This window comes from Geosmithia morbida (genome assembly GCF_012550715.1).
Source record: "Geosmithia morbida isolate 1262 chromosome Unknown scaffold_5, whole genome shotgun sequence".
Taxonomy (NCBI): Eukaryota; Fungi; Ascomycota; class Sordariomycetes; order Hypocreales; family Bionectriaceae; genus Geosmithia; species Geosmithia morbida.
Window position 1 is genome coordinate 1,206,786 of NW_023336192.1, and position 17,376 is coordinate 1,224,161.

General features: G+C 57.8%; 6 protein-coding genes across 6 annotated transcripts; 3 read left to right on the top strand and 3 right to left on the bottom strand.

The window, feature by feature from the left end:
- Window positions 1–72: 72 nt before the first annotated feature.
- On the bottom strand, window positions 73–632 carry GMORB2_6362 (uncharacterized protein; the record flags this gene model as incomplete). The annotated part of the gene is made up of 2 exons (XM_035468332.1): window positions 73–302; window positions 353–632. 2 exons carry the CDS (start codon window positions 630–632, stop codon window positions 73–75), a joined length of 510 nt encoding a protein of 169 aa, XP_035322313.1.
- An 847-nt stretch (window positions 633–1,479) lies between these two features.
- GMORB2_6363 (Arrestin (or S-antigen), C-terminal domain) lies at window positions 1,480–2,836 on the top strand (the record flags this gene model as incomplete). Its single annotated transcript, XM_035468333.1, has 3 exons — window positions 1,480–1,575; window positions 1,643–2,527; window positions 2,594–2,836. 3 exons carry the CDS (start codon window positions 1,480–1,482, stop codon window positions 2,834–2,836), a joined length of 1,224 nt encoding a protein of 407 aa, XP_035322314.1.
- Window positions 2,837–4,214: 1,378 nt separating this feature from the next.
- GMORB2_6364 (Isopenicillin N synthase) lies at window positions 4,215–5,357 on the bottom strand (the record flags this gene model as incomplete). Its single annotated transcript, XM_035468334.1, has 1 exon — window positions 4,215–5,357. One exon carries the CDS (start codon window positions 5,355–5,357, stop codon window positions 4,215–4,217), a length of 1,143 nt encoding a protein of 380 aa, XP_035322315.1.
- Window positions 5,358–5,874: 517 nt separating this feature from the next.
- On the top strand, window positions 5,875–8,066 carry GMORB2_6365 (permease; the record flags this gene model as incomplete). The annotated part of the gene is made up of 4 exons (XM_035468335.1): window positions 5,875–6,085; window positions 6,210–6,591; window positions 6,706–7,245; window positions 7,394–8,066. The coding sequence occupies 4 exons, from the start codon at window positions 5,875–5,877 to the stop codon at window positions 8,064–8,066; spliced, it is 1,806 nt and encodes a 601-aa protein (XP_035322316.1).
- An 809-nt stretch (window positions 8,067–8,875) lies between these two features.
- Window positions 8,876–10,741, bottom strand: GMORB2_6366 (uncharacterized protein; the record flags this gene model as incomplete). Its single annotated transcript, XM_035468336.1, has 2 exons — window positions 8,876–10,222; window positions 10,265–10,741. 2 exons carry the CDS (start codon window positions 10,739–10,741, stop codon window positions 8,876–8,878), a joined length of 1,824 nt encoding a protein of 607 aa, XP_035322317.1.
- A 3,718-nt stretch (window positions 10,742–14,459) lies between these two features.
- GMORB2_6367 (tRNA-splicing endonuclease subunit Sen54) lies at window positions 14,460–15,983 on the top strand (the record flags this gene model as incomplete). The annotated part of the gene is made up of 1 exon (XM_035468337.1): window positions 14,460–15,983. One exon carries the CDS (start codon window positions 14,460–14,462, stop codon window positions 15,981–15,983), a length of 1,524 nt encoding a protein of 507 aa, XP_035322318.1.
- Between the last annotated feature and the right edge of the window lie 1,393 nt (window positions 15,984–17,376).

Below are 17,376 nucleotides of genomic sequence, written 5' to 3' on the forward strand. Positions count from 1 at the left end.
CGCTGCTCGCCTGTATCCTGCGTGTCGGTTGTGGCACAAGGCCGAGACGTCTTGTTATATCCAGAAGTATGATTACAGGGTAACGATAGCGTCGTACTCGCTAATGCTTGCAATACTCGTAAGACCTCGACGCGACTCTTCCTCCTGGTCTCCGACAACGGCTGCCGTGCACGACGACGAGTGCAGAGTTGACCTGCCGTAGGAGCGTCCATGCGTGATCACGGCGGATAACGGGACATCGCTACTGGCCACCCGCGCCTCTGGCTGCGACGTGCCTCGCTGTCTGACCGTCACCTGGATGGCTACCGGTCGGTATTGTTGATGGTGGCAGTAGCTAGGCAGTCACACGTACCTGTAGTGGCGTAGACCTCCACGGTATTGGATAGTACCAGGCCCGTGGCCAGGGCAATCACGCTAGGCGGACACGGTAGATTCCCTGCCTGGGGGGGGCCCTTGGGGGAGCTGGAGTCTTTATGAGCGACGCAGCCCCCGACGTGGGAGGCAGCATGCGAGCCACTGCCCCGCCCCGCCCGCCCACAAGCCCCAGCAGCGACATCAGCAGCAGCAGCAGCAGCAGCAGCCAGAGGTCGGAGTCGGAGTTGGGGGACTCGAGTCGTCCCTCTGTCGTCCATGGATCCATTCGTGACCGGCTCTACTGTGGACTGCCATGGACTGCTATGGATACTGCGTGTACAGCCTACTCGTGCAGCCCTGTAGCCTATTCTTGTTCGTTTGACCTTGCTACGGAGTATTGCCAGTACTCTCTTCTCGTGCCATCGCCTACTACTGGCAAGACCGCGGTACTGCTGGAATACCAACCGTACTAACGAGGCACAGCTGCAGCTGATCGATCCTTTCTCTACCTCGTGCGAGGTCCCATCACGTCACCGCCCTCTTCTCCCCGTTCCTCCTCATCGGCCACTGCCAAACATCCCGACCGTCGCTTTCACCCGGAAGCCCGTTCCTCCTCCTCGCCGCGTCTGTCGCCTCTCGCCCAGACAGGCCACGACCGAGATCGTTCCCTGCCCTCTCGTCGACCACCGCGGCCCCCCTGCTTACCTGCTCGCCCCCACCTCACCCGGCCTCGCATCCTGTTGCGACAACCTGGGATGCCACGCCTGTGACCTCACGACCCCGACATCCGCGCCGGATATAGGATATCTCACCCTGCCTGCCCGTCGCATTCGCCGGCACACCAGTCTCCCGCTACCGCTGCCACCATCACCCCCCACCCGAGGTCCTTTGCATCCGAGGCCTCCTCGGCCGACGGCCCATGACGCCCCCGGTACCGTCACCACCCACCACCCTGCAAGGCCACCGCCCCTTCCACCAGACCTTACGACCCTCCTCTTCTTCCTCCTCGACAGCCCGTTGACCGAACGCCGCCATCTATCCATACCCCCACCCGTCCCCGCCCCCCCCCCGCAACCCCAAAATCTACATCCTCCCATCCGCCCACGGGCACACCTGGCCGCCATCATGTCCGCCAACGGGACGGCTGCGGCCACCGTGAGGGTTTCAGGCCCGCCCAACAGCGGTTTCCTCGTCGGGTACCCTGGCATATCCGCTACGCTGGTACGCGGCGCTCCCTCCAGACATACCCCGCCCCATCACCGTACCGTCCTCTGCTAACACGGACCAGCCCCGCATAGAGGGCAAGGTAGAGATCCGCCCCGGCCTGGGCTACTCCATGCCCGTCGCCGTCTCGCTCGTGAGGATATGCCTTCAACGGCGCGAGTCGATACACCCGGACGCAGACAGCCTGGCGAAGCGCCATCTCGGTACACCTAGGAGGGAGACGTCGGATCTGGTGGGCAAGGAGGTGCTCCTGTTCCGGTGCGCCACGGGCAAGGAGGCCGACAACGTCGTCGCCATGGACCTCCCCTTTGTGCTCTTCATCCCCTTCGGCCGCGGCGGCGAGGAGATGAACCGCCGCATCCCGCCCGCCTCGCTGCAGCTGCCGAACCGCACGGCCGAGACGCTCTACGAGCTGGTGGTGACGGTCCAGCAGGGCCACAGCAACCAGTTCCGCCACACCTTCCCCATACCCTTACAGCGATACGACACCCTCTCCACATTCGGAATGTACAACAAGCCCGAGACGAAGCTGGCCACCAACGATAACATCGTCCACCTGGGCATCAACCTGCCACGCTGGAGCTACGGCCCCACCGACCCCATCACCGTATATATCAAGGTCTCGCCGAACCCGGACGTGCTGTCCAAAGCTAGGCGCGTCACCGTCGACAAGATCACCCTCGCCGTAGAGGAGGAGATAACCTATAACCCCGAGGGCGACGAGCCCACCAAGAAGATCAACAAGCTGGCCAAGCAGGTCCAGACCGTCAAGGCGAAGCTTCCCGAGGCCGGGTACGCGACCAACATGGGCCTCTGTTTCCCCTCCAAGGACCTCAGGGACCCGGATGGGATCGTCAAGAGGGGGAAGCCCGCTCTGCCCATGTATCGGGTCACGTCGTTTACCACCTCGTCGACGCTCTACAAGATCGAGTTCTATCTGAACGTCAAGGTACGTCCAGTCCCAGTTCCCTTGCCGCTCTGCTGCCAGCCATGACTGACTCTACGTCTGTATCAGGCCAGCCTGAGCGGTGCCCGCGACATCACCATACGGCAACCAATCGTCATCTGCCCACTGGACCAACAAGGTTGCAAGGAGGAGATGGACGCCATCGAGCAGGCCGCCAAGGACGCATCCTACGTCGACCCGAATAACCCCATGCTGCCAGCACCTACCATGATCCGAGCTACGGACCGGAACGCCCTGCAGGCGCTTGGACTCTGCATGGTCGGCGGTCAGAAGAAACCATTCATCGAATGAGAGACGATCCTTCTTGTCCGACTTTGAAGAACACAGCGAGCACATGCATTATTAAAACACACACACACACACACACACACACACACACACACACACACATACACCCACACGCCATTACCACACCGAGCCGCGAGAGATCACACGTCAGTGCCATCTCACGGACGGAAGATGGAAGAGAAAAAGATATGGCGTCCACCTTGAGGCATAGGAGGCTTCTTGTTCTTTGCGCCGCGCCGACCTCTTTCTAATGAGACCCATCAACGGTGCGGCGTCGCCCATGACATACCAGGGCACGATGATGCTCCCGCCCTCGAGGAGGAGGAGAAAGAACGATTCTGATGAGGTCGAGGCGGGACAACTGGATGATCAACTCTCGGTTACGTTGAATTCTTAGCGCTTACAGCGAGGCGTTTTGTTTTGTTCACCACGAGCAAGCACGGGACCTTTGCCGCCTTCTCTCTCTCTCTCTTTCCCGAGAAGTAAGCACAAGAGGTCTGTGCCTCTCTCCCCTCTTTCTCTTTTCTGAGACGTTTCCCGACAGGTTTCCGAGGAGAGAGATGGAGGAGAAGAAGAGAAAAAAACAGGCAAAGCTTGAGTTCTACTACCACTAATGCTAATAATTCCAGTCCTATCCAGACACGTAGTGTCATTTCATGTATATATTGTCACATCTAGTACGAATTAGTAGTACCCGTATGATATCACAACGCGGCTTTGGCCGAAACATAATTTACAGGTAGTAATTGCGGTTTTTTTTTTTTTGGGGGGGGGGGTTTGGGGTTTGGGGTTTGGGGTTTGCATCTAAGACACACCCGGGTGAATAAGGGATATATGTATGGTAGGAGAGAGTAGAAAAGAAAGAAGTTAGAAGTAAAAAAGACCGGATTTATGTTCAAAAAAAATCCGAGCAGTGGGAAGGTGAAAGGGAAAAAAAAGGAAACACAATGGGAGCTGCAGGGATCGAACCTGCGCGTGCGATGCACATTGCGGATGACCAGATAAGCCTAAACACAACGCCTTAACCACTCGGCCAAACTCCCGTAGGTAGTGTGTCATGGGAAGGCAACGTTATGCGGAATAAGGACCTTGGTCGGCTGACAGCTACAGGCTACTGTCTACTAATATCATTTACCTGTGATTTCCACTTATTTATTAATATCACATGGACGAGTACAGATTACATCTGTAGAGTAGTCCATGTATTAAATAATTCAACAACAGCAGCCTTGATCCTACCAACACAACACTACTTTGTATAGATAGGGGTCAATGAGTAACTATATCTGTCTACTCATTCATCTTCTCTCTGAGAAATCTTTCCCTCTTTAAAACCACAACTGTCTATTACTGACTAGAGACGAAGGAAGAATAGCCAGCATCAAATCTCCCCCCTCTCCTTGGCCAGTATACTGGCAGGATGCTTAGTCCTGGCCCTCAGCAGCCTCTGCTGCTGCCACTCTCTGGCCCTGATATCGTCGTACTTGCGGTCCCCGCCCTCACCGAGGCAGGTAGGCAGCGTGCGGATGAGGACGTCGTGGGTGGGGGAGAAGAAGTAGGCCAGGCTGTAACGGTGGACGCCCCTGCCGTCATTGTTGCGCACGCGGTGAACGGTGCTGACGAAGCGGTCGTTGGTGGCCCTCTCGAGGAAGTCGCCGACGTTGACGACCAGGCTTCCTTCCAGGGGCGGGACGGACACCCAGTGACCGTTGGCGTCGAGGACCTCGAGGCCGGCGGCGTCGGGCGTGAGCTGGTTGACGAGCGTGAACCACGAGTAGTCCGCGTGGGCGCCTATGCCGACGGCGCCACCGTCGCCGTCCCGGTCCCGGCCCTGGGGAGGGTAGTGCAGCGCGCGCAGCCCGGCCATGGGGAAGCGTGCCATGCCGTCAAAGTAGGCCTCCGGCAGGTCCAGGGCCAGGGCGGTGAGCCGCAGGAGGGTCGAGGCCACGCCCTGCGCCGCGGCGCGGTACTCGTACATGGAGCGGCGGAACGAGGGGGGCAGGTCGGGCCACTGGTTCAGGGAGCCAGTCGGGCCCCGGTCGGCGGCGGGGTAGGCCGACATGTCGAGGTCGGCGGGGGCGCGCTGCTCGGCCTCGTACGGGTCGTCGGCCATGTTGAAGGCCTCCTTCATGTCGCCGCGGGTGCGGTCGTCCAGCCGGGTCTCGAGGAGGGCCTCGTAGCCGCGTATCGTGGCCGACCGGTTGATGTGAACCTTCATCTTTTCGGCCGGGTCCAGGGCGAAGAAGGCCTCTACCACGTCCCGCACACGCGTCTGCACGTCCTCGCCTATGCCGTGGTTCACGGCGTACATGAAGCCCACCTCCGTAAAGGCCCGGCCTATCTCGCGTGCTACCGACTGCCGGTCCGCCAGATCGCAGGACCGGGCCTTGGACAGGTCCACCACCGGGATCGCGTCGAAGGTGGGCTTCATGGACGACCCCGTCAGTACGGGCCGCGTCTGCTTGCCCTTGCCGGCGTGGAAGGTGACATGTTCTTGCGGGGGGAGGGCGCTGGGTGCCATCATGTGATGTGTTCTCGTAGCTTTCTCGGAGTCGGGACACCTATGTCTATGTATGCTGACGATCCTGGATATCTTACGTGTGGGAGCGCCGGGAGGGGGGTTAAACACCGTAAGAGTAGTCCATCTGACAATTCACCTTCCTGCTCATGGCCTTATCTAATACGTGCACCCTCGAGGTAGCTGGACCGAGAGTTGCCCGTTATCTCATGGTCCGGGGACTTGCCCGCGCCCGTTGGCGATAACGCTTGAAATCGGGAATCCGAGCAGCCAACACCAGACGCCATTATCTGAGCGGGCCTTTTCTTGTCCCCCCCTTGCGATAAACGCCAATGGCAGACATGTTGCGATGGACGGCACAATTTGCTATCGCAGCCCATGTTAGCTTCAGCAGGGACGAGTAGAAGAAGATGATGTCGGGCTGGCCGCTTCCCTCTTTCCCCCTTGACACCGCCCAGGGTCGAACTCCCCCAGCGTTCCTCCTCCGCAGAAACAGGTATAGAGTCAGGAGCAGGCAAACACGATGTTTGCCGAAAGAATCCGGGCCAAAAAGGCCAGTATCAAGCAAGCCTTCTCGAGTCCCAAGGCCTTCCTGTCCGCCATCGAGACCAAGGAATCCGCTCAGGGCCGTCTGGAAAATCGCAACCCTTGGATGAATGAGGACCTGGACATAAGTCCTATGCGAAACTGGACGTGGGGGTGGTGGGATTATGCAGCGTTCTGGTGGTCATACGGTTCCTACTCCCCCCTTCCCCCCTTTTACTTCCCTCTCTCTCCTCCTCTTTTATGAATTGGAAGAGGAAAACTCAAGTAGAGAGAGACAGACAGAGAGAGAGACTGACAGACTCGGACGAGCAGGCTTCTCAACAGGTGTGTGGACAGCCGGATCATCCCTAGTAACGCTGGGAATGACATGGTGGCAGGCCGTCTTATGCATCTTCATCTCTCACCTCCTGGGCGCCATAGGCATGGTGATGCACTCCCGGTCCTCGTCAGTCTACCACTTTGGCTTCCCCGTCGCGTGCCGTATTCCCTGGGGTCTGAGAGGAGCTTACTTCCCCGTCGTGGTGCGCGTGCTCGTGGGCACCATCTGGGTGGGCGTGCAGATCGTTCAGGGAGGTTACTTCACCGCCGTGCTGTTCCGCGCCGTGTTTGGCAGGTCGTTTGCCGACCTGGCGAGTACGATTCCGGCGTCGAGCGACATCACTGTGCAGGAGCTGGTGGGCATCCTGGTGTTTTGGTAACCCAACCGTCCCGATACACATACACACACGCCTCCCCCCTCTCTTTTCTCTCCCGCCTCCTCTCCCTCTCCATCTCCGGTCGGGGACAGACTTGAGCTGACGAGGAAAAGGATCACGACTCTCCCCCTGCTCAGCGTTCCCATCCCAAGAGTCCGCCTCCTCTTCACCATCAAATCCGTCGTCCTGCCACCTATAGCCATAGGTCTATTCATATTCTGCATGCTCCAGAGTCGTGGTAGTCACCTCGCTTCTTCTCCTCCTTCCGTCGGCTCGTCTGGCGACGGCAACGGCGGCGGCACGACTCTCCTCAAGGGCTCATCCCTCGCCTGGGCGATGGTGGGCGGGATCAACTCCGTCATGGGCAAGACGAGCACCGGCATAGTCAACCAGCCCGACCTGGCGCGGTACGCGCGCACCAGGACGGCCCCGATGTGGTCGCAGCTCGTGGCCCTCCCCGTGGGCAACACGCTGTGCGCGACTCTGGGCGTGCTGGCCGCGAGCTCCGTCCGCGCCGGGTGGGGGGAGCTCATCTGGAATCCGTGGGAGCTGTGCGGTGCTATACTTGACAGGCACTGGAGTCATGGGAGTCGCGCGGCCGTCGCTGTCGTCTCTCTGGGCTTCATATTATCCATCATGGGCTCGAATCTTGGGTACTATATATCCTCGCTCCCCTCTGCTTACCAGCGCACAGCGAAGGCTTTTTTTTATATGTTTTTTTATAGTTTTTTTTACAGTTTTTTTTGTGGAAACCAAAACCTCGGATGGGCGAAACGGTAATGCTTACCAGAACTCTCCTAGGGCAAACGTCATCCCTTGGGGCGCCGACACGACAACGCTCCTCCCACGCCTCATCAACATCAGACGCGGCATGTACGCGTCCTACATCCTCGGCCTGGCCATATGCCCGTGGCGCATCCTCAGCAGCTCAACCGCCTTCCTCCAGTTCCTGGGCGGATACAGCATCTTCCTCGGCCCGCTGGTGGGTATCTTCCTGACGGACTACCTCGTCTGCAGAAGGGGCAACATCTATCTCCGCGATCTGTACAGCCCGGAGGGACGGTACTGGTACGGCAACGGTAGCGGCAGCGGTCACGTCTGGAGTGGCGGAGTCCACTGGCGTGCCGTCGTTGCCTACGTCGTCGCCGTCGTGCCTCCCGTACCGGGATTCGTCGGCACCTTTGGCCTCGATGTCGGCGGCGGAGGCTTGCACGTCTACCAGGTCGGATGGCTGCTCACCTGCACCCTCAGCAGCGTCGTCTATTTCGGGCTCATGTTCGTCCGCGACGGCGGGGTCTTCTGTGCGGAGGAGAGGGAGATGGCCTTTGAGGCTATCAGCCATGCGCAGGTCGAGTCGTTTCTGGGCCTGCAGCGAGATGGACGACGGTCCACTAGCCAGGCTGCCGTCGCTGTTGACCCTCTTTCCAAGACGACTTGTACGGGCGGTGGTATCATCGTCAGTCATGCTGTATGAAGGCTGCCAAGTGAGGTCAATGGCCGACGATCCGTGGATCCAGTTGATATTGCTGGCGATGACTCCTACAGGGTGAGCAAAGGAACAAGTATCGTGCGTGGGAGCAACGGGATCATCATAATTCACATGTCTATTCGTGTCATCTGTACTTCTACTAGTACCGTTCAGCCGCTCAGTATATCGTTTCGAAAAGGCATTTTGTAGCGTGCTAGTAAGTACAACAAGCCCATCCATCCCATTTCCTGAACGAACGCTCGCTCCGTTGTCTAGAAGAAAGCAGTCCCTACTCAATCCTGATAGCCTGTTTGCTCATCCTTTCGTCCTTCCGCTGTCCTCAGGAAGCCTGATTACTCTTCTTACTCTTCTCCATCTGAAGAGGGAGTTGGAAGCCAGAGCTGACGACAGGGAAAAGCGAGTCAAACCAAAACAAGATAGTAGATCTTTCAGGTAACGCCATAAACTTGAAGGAGATGCTCGGTGGAAGGGTGATGAGCAGTTTGGGTATTTTGAGTGGCGTAACAAACAGAGGGAAAAAAAAGAAAGAAACAAAGCAAACCGAAAAATTAAACATGTAAATCCCAGTGTCGTTCGTCATGAAATTCGTTCCATGTGACCGTCAATCATTCCCAACAATACTGGTACTGTGGTTCTTCTTTTCTTTTTTTTTCTTTTCCAAAACAAAAAAAAACCCCGAGGGGGAAGATATGTTATGTCGGCCCTAACCTTGAATAAAAGAACCAAGGCCGAGACAAAGGTATTCCTCCTCTCTCTTTTTTTCCTCCCATGATATCGAGAGAGTGTCGGTCGATTTATGCCTCGGCCTCCTTGGCTTCCTCAGCGGCGGGCTTTTCGGAAGCCTCCTTGAGCTTGGTCTCGAGCTCGGCAACCTGGTCCTTGAAGACCTTGAGCTCGGACTCCTGCTTCTCCTTGGCCTCAGCCAGCTCCTTCTCCGAAGCGGCGGCAGCCTCCTTGGCAGACTTGAGCTCGGCCTCGTGGGCGATCTTGGCCTCGGAGAGCTCCTTCTCAGCGGCGGCGGCGGCCTCCTTGGCAGCCTTGACTTCCGACTCCTGCTGGGCCTTGGCCTCGGCGAGGGCCGTCTCGGCAGCGGCGGCGGCATCCTTGGCAGCCTTGAGCTCCGCCTCCTGAGCGGACTTGGCCTCGGCCAGCTCCTTGTCGGCAGCCTCCTTGGCGGCCTTGGCCTCTGCAAGCTCCTTCTCGGCCCTCTCCTGGGCAGACCTGGCGTCGGCCAGCTCCTTGTCGGCAGCCTCCTTGGCGGCCTTGACCTCGGACTCCTGCGCCGACTTGGCGTCGGCGAGGTCCTTCTCCTTGTCGGCAGCGGCAGCCTCCTTGGCAGCCTTGAGTTCCGACTCGTGGGCAGCCTTGGCCTCCTCGAGCTGCTTCTCGGCAGCGGCGGCGGCGTCCTTGGCGGCCTGCACGTCAGCCGCCTGCTTCGACTTGGTCTCGGCAAGCTCCTTCTCGGTGGCGGCGGCGGCATCCTTGGCGGACTGGAGTTCGGCTTCGTGCTTGGCCTTGACCTCGGCAATGCCCCTCTCCGAGGACGAGGCGGCCTCGTCCTTGGCGGCCCGGAGGTCGGTCTCGTACTTGGCGGCAGCCTCCTTGAGCTTCTCCTCCAGGGCGGCGGCGTTGGCCTGAGCCGTGGCCAGCTCGGTGGCGGAGTTGGACGAGGCAGACGAGGCATCGGCGAGCTTCTTCTCGAGCTCGACAACCTGGGCCTTGGCGGCCTCGACCTCCTTCTTGGACTCGGAGAGCTCATCCTGGGCAGCCCTGAGCTCGGTCTCGAGCTTGGCCTGGACGGCCTTGAGCTGCTCCTCGGCGGCGGCGAGCTTGTCCTTGGTGGCGGCCGAGTCCTGGGTCAGGGCGTCGTGGTCGCCCTTGAGGGCGTCGAACTTGGCCCGGAGCTCGTCCGTCTCCTTCTTGTGGGCCTCGACGGCCTTCTCAGACGTCTCGAGCTTGGAGCGCAGGTCGTCAGCGGCGCCCTGGTGGGTCGAGGCGTGCTTCTCCGACTCAGACTTGAGCTCGTCGTACGACTTCTGCAGGGCGGCCGTCTTCTCGTCCGAGGCGGCGGCGGCGCTCTTCTTGTCCTCGAGGTCCTTGGCGGCGGCGGCCAGGTCGGCCTCGAGCTTGGCCTTGAGCTCCTGGGCTGAGGCGTCCCTGGCGGCGGCCTCGGTGAGCTGAACCTTGAGTGCCTCGATCTCCTCCTTGGTCGTCTTCTCAAAGGCGGCGCGGTCCTCGCTGGCCTGGGCCAGCTCCTTCTTGACCGTCTCCAGCTCGGACTCGAGGCCCTTGAGCTTCTCCTCGACCGAGGCCAGCTCAGCCTTGGTGGTGGCCAGCTCCTGCTCGCGGGCAGCGACTGTCGACTCGCTGGCGGCCAGCTTCTCTGCGGCCTCGTCGGCGCTCTTCTTCAGCTCATCCTTGAGCTTGGTGGCCTCTTCGTCAGACTGGCCGGCAGAGCTCAGCTTGGCCTCGAGGGCGGTGATCTTCTCGCGGAGTTGGTCGGCATCCTTAGCGAGGGTCTCGTGCTCCTCCTCCTTCTTGGAGAGACTCTCCTCGAGGGTGGTGATGGCCTGCTCCTTCTCGGCGAGTTTCTTCTCGACCTCTTGGAACTGCTCCGGACTGATGCCGTCCCCGGCGGGAGTAGAGAAGATGTTACCCATCGCCAGGTTGGTGGTCTGAGGTGGGAGAAGGGGAGAAAAGGGAGGATGGCAATACTCGTACGAGCGGTACAAGTACTGAAGGCGTGGTGGTAGCAGAGGTGGTAAGAGAGGAGGGGGAGCTGTGGATGGTTTGTCCTCGAGGAAAAGAACAAGAATGGAAAATCTTGGGAAGAGAGAGAGAATACACCCGAGGTCCAGTCAGAGGTGCAGATGACTAGTAGTAAAAATGAAATAAAAAAAAGGATGAGGGATGATGACGACGGGTTCTCGAGAAGGAAGAGAGGGGAGGAGGGGCTGTCTTGTTTTGTGTCTGCAAGTGACCAGAGTCCGAGTAACTTGGTAAGAAAGAGCTTGCAAGGATTGGAGCTTGGACTCGCAGAAATTTGGTCTTGACCGCTTTCGCCCACAATAAATATGACTGACAGACCATACCACCCACTTCAGATCCCTGGTCCTTCCAATGACGTGCCAATGTAATAAAATACTTCACCAGGGTCCAGTGCGACTGCGTAAAGCTGCCCACTAATAAAACATGAAAAAGGCGCTTGGCAAGTGCCGCATTCCGCTTGTGCTCGTCCCTCTCGTCTTGTTCTCTTTCGTGGCGGCGGTTGTAAGATGATTCTCTTATTTTCTCTTCTTCCTTCCCTTCCAACTTGTCTCTCGCCTCCTCCCGCCCTCGCTTCTCTCGTCCTTCTCTATACGAGCGCACGGGTGATGGTGACGATGAGCTCGTACGAGAGTGCAAGAGGCTGGTGATGCGATGAGGGGTGTCACGTGCTCTAGGCGGTCAGCACTCTCGGGGTCAATCCCATGGGGCATCACCGTGTTAGTGCTACAGGGACCTGCTTAGCGGTATTGCTACTACGAACGAGTACAGAGTACGAGCCCGCGCCTAGGCTCTGGCCCGCACTCGTACCCGTAGTAATATTAATAATAATACTCCGTACCGAGCGCTATCGTAGCAGGGTGCTGATACCTACTGCTGCTATGATTGCCACTACGTATCAGAAGGCGCTAGAAATCACACCTTCCTTCAACACATGCCTACATGTATGTAGTCTGTACTAGTGCTGCTAATCCGTGCTATCCAGCATCATCATACAAGCAGTGGCAACCCGCAGTGTGTGCACAGCAGAGCCATACGCAGTGTCCAGGAGTACACGTATGCAATGTGCTATGAGATGCAATGCACACTTGATGCCTGACCACAGCATGGGACGTGTTGCCCAAACGAAAACGGTGGGGGGGATCATGCGTGAAGTGCTGTTCGCTTCGTTGTCACCGTGAGCTGCCAGCTGCCACGGAAAACTGCTCGATCCACTTGGCGGCCGAGAGTAGGATGAGGCTACGGATTACAGATACGGCTAACAAGGTAATCTACCTGCTCGGCTATACGGAGAGCATCACTGCCTCGTACCAGCACGAGCACGAGCACGAGCACGAGCACGAGCACGAGCAGTAATGATACGACGTAGGCGTCTGTCCCGGGACGGCAACACCGAGAGGTCTGCTAGTCATGGGTGACCCTCATGGACGGCCATGGAGGAGGAGGGGCTGGGAATTGGATCATCCGTACTCCGTACCTCTCTACTCGTAGACTGTATGGATACATGGGGGAGAGGGGGGGGGAGCCAGATGGCACTAACAAACAGCGTTACCCGTCACAGCTGGGCAAGGTGCATGCGACTTTATCGAGCTGATGTGATTCAGAAGGAAGCAAGAGAAAGACGAGAGACGTGCGGGAGTGTGACACAGTAAGGGAAGGGTGAAAGAGGTACTGTAATCGATAAGCGGTATGATCATAATTCCATTATCCGTTACAGGCACTAGCATCACTACAGATTACCGGTAGTGAACGAGTACGACGGGTATTTAACATTATATGTAGCTTAGGTATAGTGATAATAACAGCACATGATGTTATTCATATATGCATTGCATGTACAATTATGTGCGGTACAAATATGTGCAGTGCAAATATGTGCAGCAGAACGCATAATTGAAAGAAGGAAAAGAAGAAAAAAGGGACAATGACCCATGTGTTCCGTAGCCACCGAGCTCTTGAAAGGTGGCGGGGGAGGGGGGGGGGGGGGGGGGGGAATACCAAGGCGAACAGGAGGAGAGAGGAAGGATGCTCTGTAATATATTATTCATGCGAGCAGGGGCCGAGGGGAAGAAGAAGGGAAAGGAAAAAGTAATAATGATAATTTTTGTAAGAAGAAGGAAAATATTGAATTAGTGAAAATGCACCAAGACCGATTCGGCCATGACGTGGGGACCCTGACAGAACCTGTACCCACTTTTCCTTTTTTTCCGCTTGCCAACCTCCAAAGTTTGATATATTGATATTTCACTGCATACGAGCACTCATCAGTCATCACTCACCAACATCTTGCCAAGCTCTCCCAGCCAGCCAGCAACAACCCTGGCCGCCTTACCTCCCCCAGGTCTTCTTACGCCACTCGTTGAGAGAGAGATAGCGGCCCAATCACGTAAATCTTGCTTCTGCTACTGCTAGTCAATTGGGTTCACACGATTGACAGATTAGCTCGACCTCTTGACAGTTTTTTTTCCTTTTTTCTCTTTTTTTTCTGCCGTCATCCTATCCCCCNCCCCTCCCCTCCCCTCCCCCGTTCCGAAAAAAAAAAAAAGGACTAAAACATGTTATGACCCCTGGGTCAATTTATTTTCAGCCTTTTCACAACTCTCCTGTCGCGCCTTTACCTTTCTTTCTACTTCACCTCCTCCATCCATCTCGCCCATCCGCTTCCCTCCATCTCTCTGCTTCTCAACTCTCATCTCAGCCACTCTCCGGTTGCTCATTCTGACAACTCTCTTCCAGCTCTCAGGTCCTCTCTCCTTTCCTGGACCTTTTCTGCTGCTGTCGTTGCTGTCGTCGTCGCTGCTGCTGCTGCTGCTGTTGTTGTTGTTGCTGTTGTTGTTGCTGTTGTTGTTGCTGTTGTTGTTGCTGTTGTTGTTGCTGTTGTTGTTGCTGTTGTTGTTGCTGTCGTGGTTGTCAACCTAGCCGGGTTTCCAGATACTTCAGTTCCGGTTGCGAGTGACCGACGTGGGTTTCGTCATCATCAGCAACAACAACAATAGAGTGCACGTCGCCTTGTCTCCTCTCTTCTTCCTTTTCTCCTCTCTTCTTTTCTCCTTCTTTCACCGTTTTCTTTCTTTCTTTCTCCTCCTCCTCCTTCTTCTTAATAGCAACCTCGTCTCCTCTGACTTCCTCCTTCTTCTCTTCCCTCCTTCTACTCTTCCTTCTCCTTCTTCTTGATACGAACCTCGTCTCCTTTCACTCCCTATTCTTCTCCGTCTCCATTTACGTCGAACCCCCCAAACCCCCCGCGCGCGTCATCGCAGCCGTTGCCACCTGATATTTCAGTCCCGCCCAAGTGACTCGGTAACTGGAATCAGGTTGTGTTTTTCGAACCAGGTCATAGGTGTTGCTGCTCAGACGCAATCAAGTCATCAACTGGAAGGAACCGAAAAAAAAAAAAAAAAAAAAAAAAAAAAAAAAAAAAAAAAAAAAACAATTAATATTTTTTTTTTTTTTTTTTTTTTTTTTTTTTCCCCCCCCCCCCCCCCCCCCCCCCCCCCCCGGTCAGGCGAGTGCAGAGGAAGGCCAGCCACCCCACCCCCACCACTACCACCACTACCACCACTACCACCTACCACTACCACCATCACCACCACCACCAACCCACACACCATCATGGCCTTTGACGACGACGATAACCCCACCGTCACCTTCACGGTTGCCCCCAGTGCAGGAGGGGATGGTATAACGGCGGCGGCGGCGGCAGCGGCGGCGGCGGCAGACGATCACCACGAGGATGACGAGATGCCCGACTTCAAGCTCTTCAGCTCCATGCTACGGGGCAAGAAGGGCATATCGGGCAAGACGATCCGTCGTGGCGAGAAGGACTTTGAGTCCCACGGCACCAGGGCCCAGGATGGAGCCCTCGAGTCGAGCAGGCAGGCCATGGAGGATGTCCTGTCGTATACGAGGGTTCACAAGCGGGATGCCTGGGTACGAGCATGGTACTTTCCCGATCGGTGGGCCGTTCCCGCCAACGACGATGACGAGAGCCGTGGCAACGACGGCAGCAACGGCGGCAACGGCGATACGCGGCGGCAGCTGGGCGATAGGGTCGTGGTGGTTGAGCATGAGAGGGGGAGCTGGATGAAGGACGTGGGCAGGGTGGTGCCGGCGGCCGTGGACCCGACCGGCGTCGCGAGGCTGTGGCTCCTCCCCGAGGAGGCCTTGTACCTCGTCGAGAGGGGGACCGTGGACCTGTGGTGGCCAGACCGGCCGTTTGAAGAGGTCCTCCCGGCCGGCGGCGGCGAGACGTCAGCGGCAGCGGCAGCGGCAGCGAGGGCCTGCAACCCGGACCCGGACGACTACTCGAACGGCATCCCGCTCAGCCTCGAGGCCGCATACTCGCTCCTCATCGGCCGAGAGGGCGAGACGGGCAAGGTGTCCCTGCCAAAGTACCAGGTGTACACGCACCTCAAGCGCGGAGGCTTCCACATCCTACGAGCGCCCGGCGCGCCCAACAGCGCCGAGGCGGCGGCGGCATCTGCGACGACGCTATGGCAGTGGCTCGTCTCCCTCTTCGTCCCGAGCCGGGGCGAGACAGAGAACCCCCCCCCCGAGACGGAGGTGGAGCACCCGTGGGGTCCCCTCGTCCAGCCGGGCCTGTACCGCGCCTACGCCCCCATCTACCGGCGCCTGGCCATCGTGCACCGGCACAGGCCGGCGGAGCACCCTGCGACGCCGAGCCCGGTGCCGGCGTCGGGGGGGGGCGACGACCCCTTCCACGTCTTCTACCACGTCTGGAAGTCGGGCGGCGGGACGCCCTTCTCGAAGAAGAGCCCGCCGCCGGCCGACTTCCGCATCGCCGTGGCCGACACGTCCACCTCGGGCGTGCCGGACCTGCAGCAGCTCGACGCCATGCTCCAGGCCGAGGCTCCGTACGACCCGCCCCAGCGCAACCCGGCCTGGCAGGGGCCCGGGCGCATGTACCAGCGTCTCAAGCACGGGCACCGCAGCGTCCTCGTGGCGGTGGTGGACAGGGGCCTCGTCAACTTTATGCGCTTCGGCGAGGGCGCATTCGGCCAGGAGAGGCTGTTCGAGAGGTTCGACGGCGGCATGAGGGGCGGTAGGAAGGGTGGCGGCGGCGGACGGGGTCGTGGCGGCGGCAGGGGACGAGGAAGGGGGAGGGGCAGGAGGTGATGCTGCGCAGGATAAGAATCGAGTGGCGAATTGTGGGGGGGAGGAAGTTATCGGCATCCAGGCCGTCAGCCATCACTCTCCGTCGCGGGCCGGGCTTACCGGGCCAGCTCTGCGGGCGGTTTCTCGAAACGGCCATCGGAAGCATTCCCTCCCCTACCTAGAGTGACGGTCGACGCCGCCAGGGTCAGGGACCGAAGCGAGATGACGCCAGGAGCATATACGCCGTTGACGGATCTTTCCACGACAACATGACTCTCCCGGAAGCGAGGGAGGTACGCATACAACAACAACAACAACAACAACAACAACAACAACAACAACAGCAGCAGCAGCAGCAGCAGCATCAACACACAACAGCAACAATACACGACATATGCGCAGGACATGCATGGACACGTAACGACGTCCCAGGCTAACAAAGCTAAGGGTAGAACAGGATATGATTTCGCGATTTCGATCTCAACGAAACCGGATCTAGCTTGAATGTATATATATATATATATATGTTGATGGGTTGAGCGTGGCAAAACGACGTGGTCACGTCTCCCAGCCTCAAAGGAGATGATCAACACCCACCACCCACCTCATTCAAGAGTCGAGAAGGTCGGGGCCGGGGGGGGGGGGGGGGGGGGGGGGGGGGGGGGGGGGGGGGGGGGGGGGGGGGGGGGGATGATGATATCTGCCTAGCAAACAGGCTACGAGATGATGTATATAGCAATACGATTTCCTCCCTCCGAAACTCCTCTACGGTTCCTCCTCGTATCGACCAGATTGATGGCTGATCATCATTCGTCATTTCGATCGGAACAGAACTCCCATATTACCCGCGCGTCTCATGTGGATGTGGAGGAAAGAGTCGGACGCGCGCACGCCGAGGGGGGCCAGGGCACATGTGGACCGTGACTCACGGTTATGCAATGTGATTTATCCATGATGTTTTTTTTTCTTTCTTTCTTTCTTTCCTTCTTTCTTCCCAACATGGTTGAACAAGATGGAAATATCAATTCTCAGGCATCACCCTTCCCCATCACTTTTCTGCGTTGTGTGTGTGTGTGTATCTTCAGAGCAAACTCTCGTTTCGAGGAAGGAAAAGGCTACAAGATCGGAAACGAGAAAGGGCCCGCCTGTGTTATCTCGCCGTCTCCATCACTCCTCGTATCCTGCATGATACTCCTGTATCCATACATTCTCTGTACTTCTTATTCTCTGTATGATATTCGACAGGTGAACACTGTCGGTAGAAGGAGCCCTGCTCTCGGGATGTGCCACGCGTTTGACGGTGTACGGGGGGGGGGGGGGGGGGGTTCTTCACTTTTTCCTCATGATCATGATGACGATCTTCTTCATCCATCTCCATCTCATCTTCATCTCGTGGCATCCTTCTCAGATGTCA